The following is a 12,327-nucleotide window of genomic DNA, read 5'->3' as shown; positions in this document are numbered from 1 at the left end:
AGATTCATAATCAAGAAAAAAAAAAAACTTAGGTTTCAATTTTCCCACTCAAATAAAATACAATTTCGTTTTCTATACAACTGCTTTCTTCCTAAATATTTTGATATCAGGTCCTTGGCATAACAGCGAAATCACAAATTGTGAAGTTCAGCTACATTAGCACATGATTTTATCTTTTGAAAAACTAATTGAGTCTCATGCCACAACAATCACTGAAAGAACTTCAGAATTAAAATTAGAGTCTCTTGTGAAAAAAGGCATTTCATAAAGACAGGAACAAAACATTTATGAAACATATTAGAAGTTTTAAAGTCTTAACATCTACCTGGAAAACTGATATAAACCAGATCAAAGTAAATGTACCCAAAAATTCAGAGTAATACAATTTCATTTATATATAGTTCTAGAAACAACTTTTAAAAAAAATTTGCCTGAGATATTAATAATAAATCTCAGGGGAGGAGGGAGATGAACATGGAAACACTCAAATATATGTTTCCATAAAATATTTCAAACTGCTTTCTAACAAAACAGGAAAGAAAAACACTTTTATCTAAAATTACTCTGAGCTCCCAACTGCAACTATCTGGGGGTGTCCCTCTGTAGGCATCTGTGAAGCTGACCTTGAGCTGCCAAGTCACAAACTAAGCTCCATAGTGTGTGAAACCAAATCAGGCCCTTAAAAACATCATCATCATGTAGCTTATATATTTTTATTTGTCAGCAATGGAAAGAGAAAGGAAAATAAGGGTAGACACAATTACATACATGGATATTGGACTAGGAAGAATTCCAACACAAGTTACAGAAGACTCAAATTTAAAACACCACCAAATAATCTCATGAAAAATTAGCTTCCTGCTCCTACACTACAGGTTCAGTTGATTCAAGTGATGCACCCCCAGAGGAGAGGCAACACAAGACCTCTTCCCCCCTGGATGCCAGATGCAGGATAAGCCACCTCACCACTAAGAGTTCTGTCCCATAACCCATACTGGGAACAAATTGACTTGATTTCCACCCACGTCAGAAACTCACATCCTAAAATCCAGCACACATTAGCTGATGGGAGGTGGTGAGTGTGCAGCAGCGGCAGCTCCCCCACCTCAGGCCAGCCCTTGCTGAGGAGCTGAGAGCACCGATGGTGCAGCACGTGGAAATGTGCCCTGCCACTGCCTGATACAATCTCACAGGGTATGAATTTCAAAGGACTGTCAATCTGGCACTTCTTGGCAGTGTTCAGTTCAAAGGAAAAAAAATCATAGAGCAATGAAATCTAGCTTGACAATGTCAGAATTACCACAGACACATCAATCCTACTGATACTACATAATCTCTGGATTTCAGAAAAAAAGTTCTCTGTGCCAATTTCTGAGCTCTTCTAAGGCAACACAATACTGCAATTAAAGCATGTGAACTTTAGACTTTCTTATTTCTTTTTAATTAGAAAACTGTTTGTTACACGAATCTTCATGGTTTCAAATTAATGCTAACAGCTTAAGACCTGATTCTGAGAACAGATTCAAGCCAGATTACTTTCATACACTGTTTATTTGTGCAAGTGTTTGCAAGAGTCAGCCCTGAAGTCTACAGATTTTATAACTACATTCCTTGTTTGTGAACACACTCACCTTTGAGCTCAGTAACATATTGTTCTGTCATGTGCCATCATATTCTCTTAAGTTCTGCAAAAACACATCTACACACATCAATCCATAGGCAAGTGAGTACGTCAAGATGAAGAGATGAAGAGTTGTTAGGAACCACAGCATCTATATGGCAACAGAGGAAATGTGCAGGGAAATGGACCACCACATGACCAGACACGGTTATCTTCAAGAGATAAATACAATAAACATTTCAGCTGTTTTCTACAAAATTATGTATTTCAATCAAGACCACTTTACACTTTTTAGCACTTAACACATAAGGATCTAGGAGTGCTTATCAAAGGTGTGTGTGTGAGGGGGAACATCTTCCACGTCAGGTGAGGTCAAGATTTCATCCTAAATAATAAGTCTGGGTGGAGGTGAAGAGGAGATTGCACTACACTTTTTGGAGAAAGTGAACAAGAAAGTGACAGCTGTTTCAAAGCAAATTCTACATGCCACTGAGGACAAAGAAAAGTATGTTGTCCAGGTAGGGCAACAACTGTAGTTTACACAGCCAAAAAGTAGCTTGAGTTCTCCAAGAACACTACAATTAACATTCTTTAAGCTTGTGTCAAGGGACCTGCTTTAAACGCTACCCAAGAAGTAGCAGGGCAAAGACTTTTTCAGTTCAATCCTAGGTGATCACAGGTGAGTACAGAGGCAAAGTCTGTGCATCGGAGTCGTACAAGAAGCACTTCACTACCTTCTGAATGCTTCTCATCAGGTGCTGCTTCTCAAAGAGCCCTTGTTAGCCTCATAAGAAAGCTTAGAAAAGCAGGGGGCACAAGCATATATATATGATTTGGAGACTTCAGCATCTATTAATATCAAACTAAGCAGGGGATTAGTAAAATTCCTAGACACCAAAAAAATGCACAGCTGACAAAAAAGTTGAACTGTTTGTTACATTATGACATACAGAAGTTGTTTGTAAATTCTCAAGAATCAAGAAGCAAACACCTCTTGCTCAGTTTCTGTTAATCACTAAACACAATAAATAGGAAGCATTTTCACTGAAAACATTTGTTTCTGTTTGTGTCCTGTAACTCAAGACAAGCAGGTTGCAATAACATCAGCAGGCCATACATCTGAAATTCATAAAAAGAAATATACTTTTATATCATCAGAAAGTTTGGAATTAACAGCCCCAAGATATTAAAACAGTTATAACAGACTCCCATCAAAGGTAGAAGTAACTGAAAAAACACCAGTATCTGTAGTTAAACTAGCCATATTAAAAACCCACCCACCTTCATCCTTCAGGCATACCCACTGAAAAACTCCCTTCTAATCAAAGGTCTGTTGCTGCTTTTTCCCCAAGACGGTTCCCAGACTAGTACCCATGTGTAGAAACATGGCGTGAGGACAATCAGTGAAGAACAATTTACAGCATACCTGGGATCTCCACTAAAGCACAGGCTGCCTAGACAAGGTTGGAGAGGAGAAAGGCTGCTTCTCACTCATTCACTGTTAATGCCCACAAACAGGCCTTGGGAAATGGCAAGAAAATGCATTTCTTGTGCTCTGCCTTCCTGCTTTGAGCTGTTCGTACACACTCCGGGTTCTTGGCAACAGATGTCATTTCAGGGGACTTCAGTCCTGAAATCCAGCCAGTTGTTTTTGTGAATAAAAAAATTACTAACATCCTCCATGGTATCTTCAGCTTTCATTCACTGGTTTCCATACTTTATGTTCACTGCAGGAAAACAAGTTCAACATGCCTGCATCCTTTCTTTTCATTTTGTTTCCACTCCTCTTTGTGTATAAGGAGACAGCCAGTAAAGAATCACCAGGTCAGCATTTACTACTTCAAAAGACGATTGCTAACAAAAGCCAAAACTCTACTATTTGCACTAAACTATCTTATTCCTTGGAAAGGTTTAGGTAACGTTCTAGGAAAAACTGACCCCACACAACCAGGAAAATACTAGTTCCATCACAGATTTCTATTTTTAAGCAAGCCCTCCTCTGTGATTGCTAGACAACATACGCAGCTTGAAATGAATTCAGAAATGAGAGGAAGGTGTGGGCGAGGAAGGTGTGGGCGAGGAAGGTGTGGGCGAGGAAGGTGTGGGCGAGGACACAGATTTCTATTTTTAAGCAAGCCCTCCTCTGTGATTGCTAGACAACATACGCAGCTTGAAATGAATTCAGAAATGAGAGGAAGGTGTGGGCGAGGAAGGTGTGGGCGAGGGCAGAAGTCGAGTGGCCGAATTTCAGCAGATGCAACTCCCAGCTGAGGCTTCAGTGAAGGCATTCCCCTGCTCTCCCCTCTCAGCACAGCTAAATGGCTGGAACAGCAGCCTGCCATCTCCCCAGCAGCACCTGCAGGCCCACGTGGCAACTATTGCTCTGGGGCCACGGGCCGGGGGAACACCCTCACCGTGCCATGTAAAGGGCCCCTAGCCAGGGGCAAGCGAGTCTGGGGAGCAGAAGAGGACAGCCCCATCAGCATGCCCCCTCCTCCTACCTGCTGGCAGAGGGGGCTCAGAGGGCACTGCTTACCAGCTAGCCCATCAGATAGCCCATCAGACAGCTTTCAGCTGCTGTCCTCCATCTCCAAACAGGACACCAGGGTGCTGCAGAGACGTCTGTGAGAGCCCACAGGCTGCTCCAGTGGGACTCCTCTGCACAGCACAGTGAAGCCCACAGCACCTCAAACCTGCAAACTCCTCAGCTGTTCGCACACAACATCTTGAACTGACTGCAACAGGTAAGAAGCAAAGGTTTGCAAGGGAAGGACTCTGAATCTTCACAAATGGGGCTATATGAAGTTTATTGCTCAAAGCACTTCGTAATCCTTGGATGAAATTGTTATGTGAGTGCAAAGTACTATTGTTAAGTCAAACTAAGATTTTTTTTTTAAAAAAAAAAAACACCTAGGAATATCTCAGCATTTCCTTGTTTACCTAGTTATTTATAAAAATAAATATTGGGAGGACAAAAAGGACAGTTCCTCCTCCACTATTTCAGCTAAAATCTGCAATATCTTTCAAAAAATATCAAAACCCATAAAACAAACTGAGGGTGCCTAAGAGTTGCTTATAACTCATCTAACTTTATTCCCATGACTAGGGTATCACCAAAACTTCTAAATTTCACAAATTTTTCTGAAACGCCATAGTATCAGAAACAGTATTTGGCAAAGACTTGGTGAAGACATTTTGTAATAGTCAGCAATAACCCTTACAATAAATTTAAGAGGAAAAGTTAGGGTTTTTTTTCTCTAATTTAAATCAGGTACCAGCTATGTTTTTTCCCTCCCATTACTATGATATTTCTAGTTTCAGGTATTTAAACCAATGACACTTTCAAAAAGCTGGTGTAGAACATCTTTATATACACTACAAATTCAGATTGCCAGACTATAGTCAGACATTGAATATATAAATAACTTTGCAAACTATTTACAGGTTTTAAACTGATCAGGTTCCAAGCAACCAACACTCTTAAGGCAAATTCATTTGTATGACTTGCTGTCTGGCCTTACAGCATTTCTCTGCCCTTCCCATCCCCACAAAAATAAGCAATAAGCATGAAATTGAACTAACCCTTGTCCCTGTATTGACAGAATTTCTTGTATGGAGAGAGGATTCAACTACTTAAAATCTTTCCTGAAAACAAGGAAAAACGTATAGAAATGCTTTTCTGTGTTTGCGTGTTTGAACATCATTAAAGTGCATACCAAAAAACTGAAGTCCCAATGACTTATGACAACATAGTTTTTGTATGCACTTGACAAATAGATTTGGGAATTTGGGGAAAGCATCAGTTTAAAGCTGCACAACCCTTTTTAGAACTATGCATTTATAAGCTCATGAGATGTAAGATCTGAAGAGCTCACAGGGATTTTCTGGAAGAGGTGACACTGTGCAGTATAAAATACAGCAGAGTGGATTTTCAAAGTGTACATTTAACTACATTAGAATTTTTCTCTTCTACCATATTGCTCTTCAAGGTACTATTCACCATTTAAATGGTTTTTGCACATATTGCCAATCCTTAAATCAGAATAAAAATTGGCCATTTCAAATAGTATCTTTTTGCTACCACGTTGTATTCTTAAGTGCAATCACAGCACAACCCCTTTTGTCAATGCCTGACTGAAGCAACCAAGCATTTTCTGGTGAAGTAGACGGGATTCACATACCAAACGTGCTTAGTGACTTCCTTTAAGTCCCAACCATCACTTTGTTCTGGGTATTTTTCAATGCCCTGATTAGGTCTTTGTTTGGAAATTATTAGTTATTGTGGTTTGAAGGATTTTGGAACAAAGCAAAGACTTTATACTGAATGCAGAGGTCATCTCCAACAGAGACAAAAGGTGGCAAACTATCGATTAGCTTTATATTTAGAAGCATCCCTTGGTTCACTGCTAGGATTGCTCCAGTCATCTGCTTCAGGTGTGGTCTTGTAGTGTCGCCATGCTGACTTATTAAAAACAGGAAGTCTTTCAAATGATTCACTTGAAAGGGCCTATGGAAAAACAAAAGCAATGGTAAGGTACAGGCAGAGATACCAAGAGCAACATGACACTCTGGGGAGTTGTAGTTACAACTTCTGTAGTGAACGAGTGTCTCAATTATCCAAGCATTACATGCCACAACACTATTTTGAAAATACTGGAGCTGTGACTACTCATTCTAGTCACAGTCAAAGTACTAGTCATAGTGAAAGTTAAAAGAAAATAATGTTTTGAAATATTTTCTGCTTTTTCCAGGGAGCGGTGTCTAGAAAGAGAAGAAAAAAAAAAAAAACACAAACAAAAAACCCCACATTTTGGTCAAAAATGTTTTAGACAGATCTGTTGTTGACAGGGACGAGGCAACTACTTTACTTGAACATCTCATTTCTCCAGCAAACTGGGAAGCTGTCAGCACACTGGTCTGTGAGGGCTGATGTAGTTCAGCCCATTAGTATGCCTCTTTCCTCTGGAACAGACCATACTTTTGTCCTACACACGTACACACAAAGGATCAAATCCATCAGAAGCTGAAGTTAGCACAGGACTCCCTCACTACATACAGCAAGTCAGACACCTCCACACCAGCTACACACTGTATTCTTTTAGCCCTGATGAAATGCAAATAGTCTCAATCTTAAGCACCTAAGTAGCCCACAGTCTCCTAAAAAATGATGACAGAATCAACAGTCTGTTGCACAAAGGTCAAGAACTGCACAGAAAAAAAAAAATGTACTAGTCAGAAGTTAATCAATAGTCATGTCAGTTTTGTTGTGGTTAAGAGCTTTAGAATGAAAAAATATTAACCAAAATTATCTCTCATCACACAGTTCTTTGAAAATTCAGCACTTATATTAACAAAATGGAAAGATCTAACACAGGGAAATGGAGGGAAAAAAAAGCAAAGCAAACTAACTAGGATTCGTGCTGAGTTAATAGTTAGAACCTTGTTTTTTAAGATTCTGTGGAACTGATTTAGATAAAATATAAAAAAGATAGCATTACAAATGAGAAAATAAGTTGCAGAGTAAAAAGAAAGTTCACTTATTCAGCTTGCTATAAAGGAAGTGCACTGCATTACTAGCTTATAAAAGGGTCAAATTCATACCTTCAAATAAATTACAGCATCTGAACCAACGCCTTCCATTGAGTAGAGTTTAAGGTCACCTTGAAAGTACCTAGCGTACAGACGAGAAATTGGTAAGCCATAGCCAAACCCAGCCTACAAAAAAAAGAAAACAAAAAGAAAAACATTATGGGAAGTTTAAAGAAAAAAAAAAAGGAAAGAAGATCAGTTCAATTATTTATAAAACAGAAGATACTTAAATACTAGGTTTACATCAAATTACTTTTCAAGCTTTCCTTTATTACTCAGCCTACATTTTAAGCTGGTATTCAGGCTTTTGAGCTGCCTCCTTTTTTTCCTAGGCATAATTTCATAATTTAAGTACAGAAAAGGGAAAAGTATCAGAGTCCTTTGTTAGGACTACCTTGTCCATTTTGCATTTTCTCAAAAAGGCAGGTAGGTGTAACACATAGTAATGCTGCCTCCAATCACTGAAGCAAACCAATACTCTCTACTGCTTTCTCACTATGATTACCATTGGTATAATATTCCACTCTTTCTTTGGTAGAAATCAGATTTTTGGCAATGGTTTTTCTCCTTCAAGTATGGGATTAGGCATCTCAAATGTCTTCACACTTAGGAGACTACACAAGAAAGCCAGAGACAACTTTGTTTACTTCATCTAGGTTGCACTATTAAACAATTGCTGATGCCACACTGCAACAGAGATCAGAAGACTACTGCAGGAGACTACCTAGTAAGCAATTTAAGGCTTTCATGTTTAGCCATCTAACAAAACATCGGGGTTCCACAGCACTGACTGATCTACTGAGGACTGACACCATGCATGGACAACAACTTTCAAAGCGTAACAGACTTGACAGGTACAAATTTTAAATTTACAACGCTAATACTTAAAACGACAGCTGCAACAAGGTCAAGACTTGGCACCTTTTCCAACTCACTCCTGTCAGAAAAAGTTAAGAAAACCCAGCCTCTCTCACTGCAGCCAGGGAGTACTAGGTGCCTGGGTACATGCTGACAATCACCATGGTTGATCATTCACATGAACCCTCCTGGATTTTTCAGGACTACCCAGAGCAAAAAAGGAAGGATTCCAGACACACAAGCATTTGAAAAGAAGGATATACAAGGCACTGGAGCAGTGCAACTTTTCTGTAAGGCTGGATTACAAGAAGTATGAGAAGGCTCAAGTTTTTGAAAACAAATAACTCATTCCACTATGCTATTTCTCACAGGCAACCTGATGGAGAACCATGCCCTGAATCTTAAAAACAAAGCCTGAAAATGATACAATGAAGAGAAGGCTAAGAAGGACTAGTGAGCATTTCACACAGCTAATACATGGTATCACTTCATAGGAAATCCCATGTGGGAGGGGTGAACATTAAAGAGCTTTGTACTACAGTATCCATCACAAATTCTCTTGCTGCCACCTGGCCTCTACAGGTCCCCTTTTGTCCCCTTTGCCTTGTTTTCACAGAAGTCTAAGTTTAGTGATCTTAAATTGGTTAGAGTTGCTTACTCAGCAGCTTCTTCTGAGAAAAATAAGAAACAGAATTGCCAACGATGCCCTTTACTACTCATACCACTTCTTATAGTTGCTAGTGCCCATTTCCACAGTGTCCTGGTTTCAGATGGAATAAAGTTAATTTTCTTCCTAGTAGCTGGTACAGTGCTATGGTTTGGATTTATGAGAATAATGTTGATAACACACCAATGGTCTAGTTGTCGCTTAGCAGTGTTTTTACTAAGTGAAGGCCTTTTCTGTTTCTCATACTGTCCTGACAGCAAGCAGGCTGGAGGTACACAAGAAGTTGAGAGGGACACAGCTGCCCTCAACTGACCAAAGGGATGTTCCATACCATGTGACATCACACTCAGCATATAGAGCCAGGGGAAGAAGGAGGAAGAAGAGGAGGTTTGGAGTGATTGCATTTGCCTTTGTCATGGTTACAGGGGCTGGGACCAATTTATCCTTATGTAAGTAGAACCAAAAACTGTGTATTCTATACCCTCTATGTCAGTGCTCATGGGCTGTTAAGAAAAATCATGGGTAGCAGCTGCCCAGGACAGACCTCACACCCCAGGCTATAACAGATAAGGAAAGAGGTCAGGGAGATGTTAACACCTTTCCCACCCAGCAGGAGGAGTCCTCCCTGTTAATGGGCCCATCCATGCCTCGCCCCATGACTCATACAGAACTCCCCCTAGGAGCTATTTCTGTTTAATGGACCATCAAGGACCCACTGCATGACTCATAGACTGATATCAACCCATTGTGAGATGCTCCACCCAGGGGGAGGAGCCAAGTGCTCCCACCTGGATATAAACTGGGGTTCAGGACAGCACAGGGGGCCTTACCCACTGGATTTCCAGAGGACAAGAGCTACCAGATCTTTTCTACGAGACCACTGTTTCATCTGGACTGCTACCACCACCCTAACTACAGAGTATCAGATTGTATTCTGACTCTGTCTGTGGTTTTCCTTTGTATTATTGCTTTTATTTTATTTCTTCCTATTAAATTGTATTTCTGACTTAGAGTCTCTCACTGGTTTGTTTTCAAACCATTACAGCCTTCCCAAGCCACCATTACACGTGATGGAGCCCAGGAGCCTGGCTTTCTAGGGGATGGCTGAACACCTGCATGACAATGGGAAGTGGAAAATGAATTCCCTCTTTTGCCTTGCTTGCACCTGTGGCTTTTGCTTTACCAGTTAAACTCTATCTTTACTGCAACCCACAAGTTCTCACTTCTACTGTCGTAACAGTTGCCTAGATGCATTTTTCCAACAACAGTATGCTTTAAAAACTAATTGACAAAGACTCCCATTAGAGACGTGTGCATCACTTTCAAACATCTAGTCTCAAAACTAGATGCATTTCTCTCAGCCTCTAACAAAATGGAAATTATGTGACTGTCTTAGAAAGAACTAAAAAAAACCAAATAACTCCAAAAGCTGACTTGCATCTTCTCTGGAGACCGGACAAATATATTACGGAAATTAAAAAGCCCAGCAAATGAAAGATAAGTTGTAGACAGTAGATGGCCCTAAGAACAGCACAAGTAAAGGGCAGTATCAAGCAACCCTGCATTATACTTTTCTCTCTCCAGAATTACACCTCCTTAAAACCCATGCCCAACTCCTGCTTCTTCCAGGAAAATCTTTTTATGCTCTGTGCTAGTCCACACAACATTTCATACTGCTCTCTTCAAAAAATTTCCTATCAGTCTCTCCTCTACATTGCCTTCAGTGTATTTTCCAAAACAGGCAATTTATAAATTATATGAAGACAACCGATCCCAGATGAGTACCTTAAGGCAAAAGACGATTAACAAGAAGAGATTGCTACATAGGTCTGTGCTTGACCTAGAGAACAGAATATAATCAGTGATGGCACATCTGCCTTCAGAAGGGAAAGCTTTCTAGAGCACATTTCTCATGAAATATTACTGTATGCATTATACAAATAGGAAATTATTAAATATGTGTTACTAGTGTCTACAGGTTTAATTAAACCTAATTTAAGGCATGTTTCTCCCACTGTGAACAAATCCTGACAGAGAATCATTACATTCTTTAAGGAAACCTAATCATCATTAAAGATCACTGTGTTTCTAACACATCCACTATGTGTATAGCAGCATAGATGAACACAAGACCTGCTAGAACCTGAATGCTGCCATGGTAACAAGGTTCCTCAGCAGTTTTTAAGCAACATCTGCCATGACGCAGAAAGAATTTTTACCAGTTAACAAAGATCCCACTCTTCCTCTCCCCAGGTCCATGAATGTTCCATAAACTAGACAGGGGATCATATAACAACGGGAAGGAATGTTAGAACAAGAGAAAAAAAGTTTATTTACACTGCACTGCAATTTAGTTTAAAATATTAAGTCAAGAATGACAGAAGCACAGAGCTGCCCACCTTCTGGGGCACCACACTTCTTAACTGGTTTGAGCTAAGCAGTAAAGAAACTCCTTCTCTGTGGATTTCCAAGAGGATTTATGTGGAACCTTTCCATTGAAGGATTTTTGTTTCTAGACTGACAAAGTATAGCATAATTGTTTTTATAACTGGATCTGGGCCATAATGCATTACATGTCAAGCTTCACTGCTATCGCCTTCTCCCACTCATTTGAAAGATATGCCCCATACTCCCAGTTGTAGACACGTTATTTTTTTCCTGGATGCACATATAACAACAGAGCTCATCATTCAGCCAGCATTCAGTCCTGTACAGACTCAAAAAAGCTGCCAGGTTCACAAGAGCATGGGACACTCTGCAGGTCTGACTATAGTGACAGACAGACTGAAAACAGGCCTTAAAATGGGGTACAGTAGAAGAATGCGAAGTATAAATGCCACAGAATCAAAAGAAATGGTCTTGAAGATGAGAAAATAAACAGGAATGCACTGCTAAAGAAGCACAAAAAAAAAAATGGTGTCAATCTTAAGATGAACACATTTTACAATCAGAAAGTCACAAAGGAAGAGGAAAAGACATTTTAATAGTGAATACAACTTGTAATCAAGGTATAAGTTTATAGTGAGAACAAATATCGGGAAATCCTTTTAGGCTGCTAAGAGTAAGTTGCTGATCAAAAGTGAGACAGAACAAAGGCAGATTATGATTCAAGAAAGATTCTACCATTCTTGACATAAAGAAAAAAGTTTATATTTGAATTAAAGCCCATTCCCCATCACATCCCATGCAAGACCTTCTATGAAGAAGCAGAAGTTTGAAACACATTACTGAGATGTGTTGTAGAGGTAGGAGCTGTGAAGGATTATTATCAAGTCAATGCAGAACTAGGATCCACAGTTACCGTGGTGGCATCAATCACTGGTGAAAACACTGCAATAATACACTCTTGTGCCATGGTGTTGTGAACTGTGGACTAAGACGGTCCCATAAAAAACTTTCTGATAAAAATCTAAAAAGAAATTTATTATCTCTGAACCACTCTTAAGTGATTTCACCCTTGGCTCACTGTTAATTATTTTCTATAGGAAATAGTCACATTTTCTCTGTGCAACACTTTACTAGCTGCCTGAAGGCACTTTAAGCACAGAAGTAACAGCATAAAAATGAATTCATTAGTAACTTGAGAACATTC

At 39.6% G+C, this 12,327-nt stretch overlaps 1 protein-coding gene across 1 annotated transcript in view; it reads right to left on the bottom strand.

The window, feature by feature from the left end:
• Positions 1 to 4,921: 4,921 nt before the first annotated feature.
• The window catches only part of LOC103775468 ([Pyruvate dehydrogenase (acetyl-transferring)] kinase isozyme 3, mitochondrial), a 32,117-nt gene continuing 24,711 nt past the window's right edge, over positions 4,922 to 12,327 (bottom strand). The window contains exons 9-10 of the mRNA XM_008942923.1: positions 7,223 to 7,336; positions 4,922 to 6,128 (exon numbers count right to left, since the gene is read on the bottom strand). Coding sequence (XP_008941171.1) covers positions 5,985 to 6,128; positions 7,223 to 7,336 — 258 coding nt within the window. The 3' untranslated portion in view covers positions 4,922 to 5,984. The remainder of the gene's footprint in view (positions 6,129 to 7,222; positions 7,337 to 12,327) is intronic.

This window comes from Merops nubicus, unplaced genomic scaffold (genome assembly GCF_000691845.1).
Source record: "Merops nubicus isolate BGI_N331 unplaced genomic scaffold, ASM69184v1 scaffold3296, whole genome shotgun sequence".
NCBI lineage: Eukaryota > Metazoa > Chordata > Aves > Coraciiformes > Meropidae > Merops > Merops nubicus.
The sequence above is the reverse complement of the archived record's forward strand: the minus strand, read 5'-3'. Positions and strand labels throughout refer to the sequence as shown.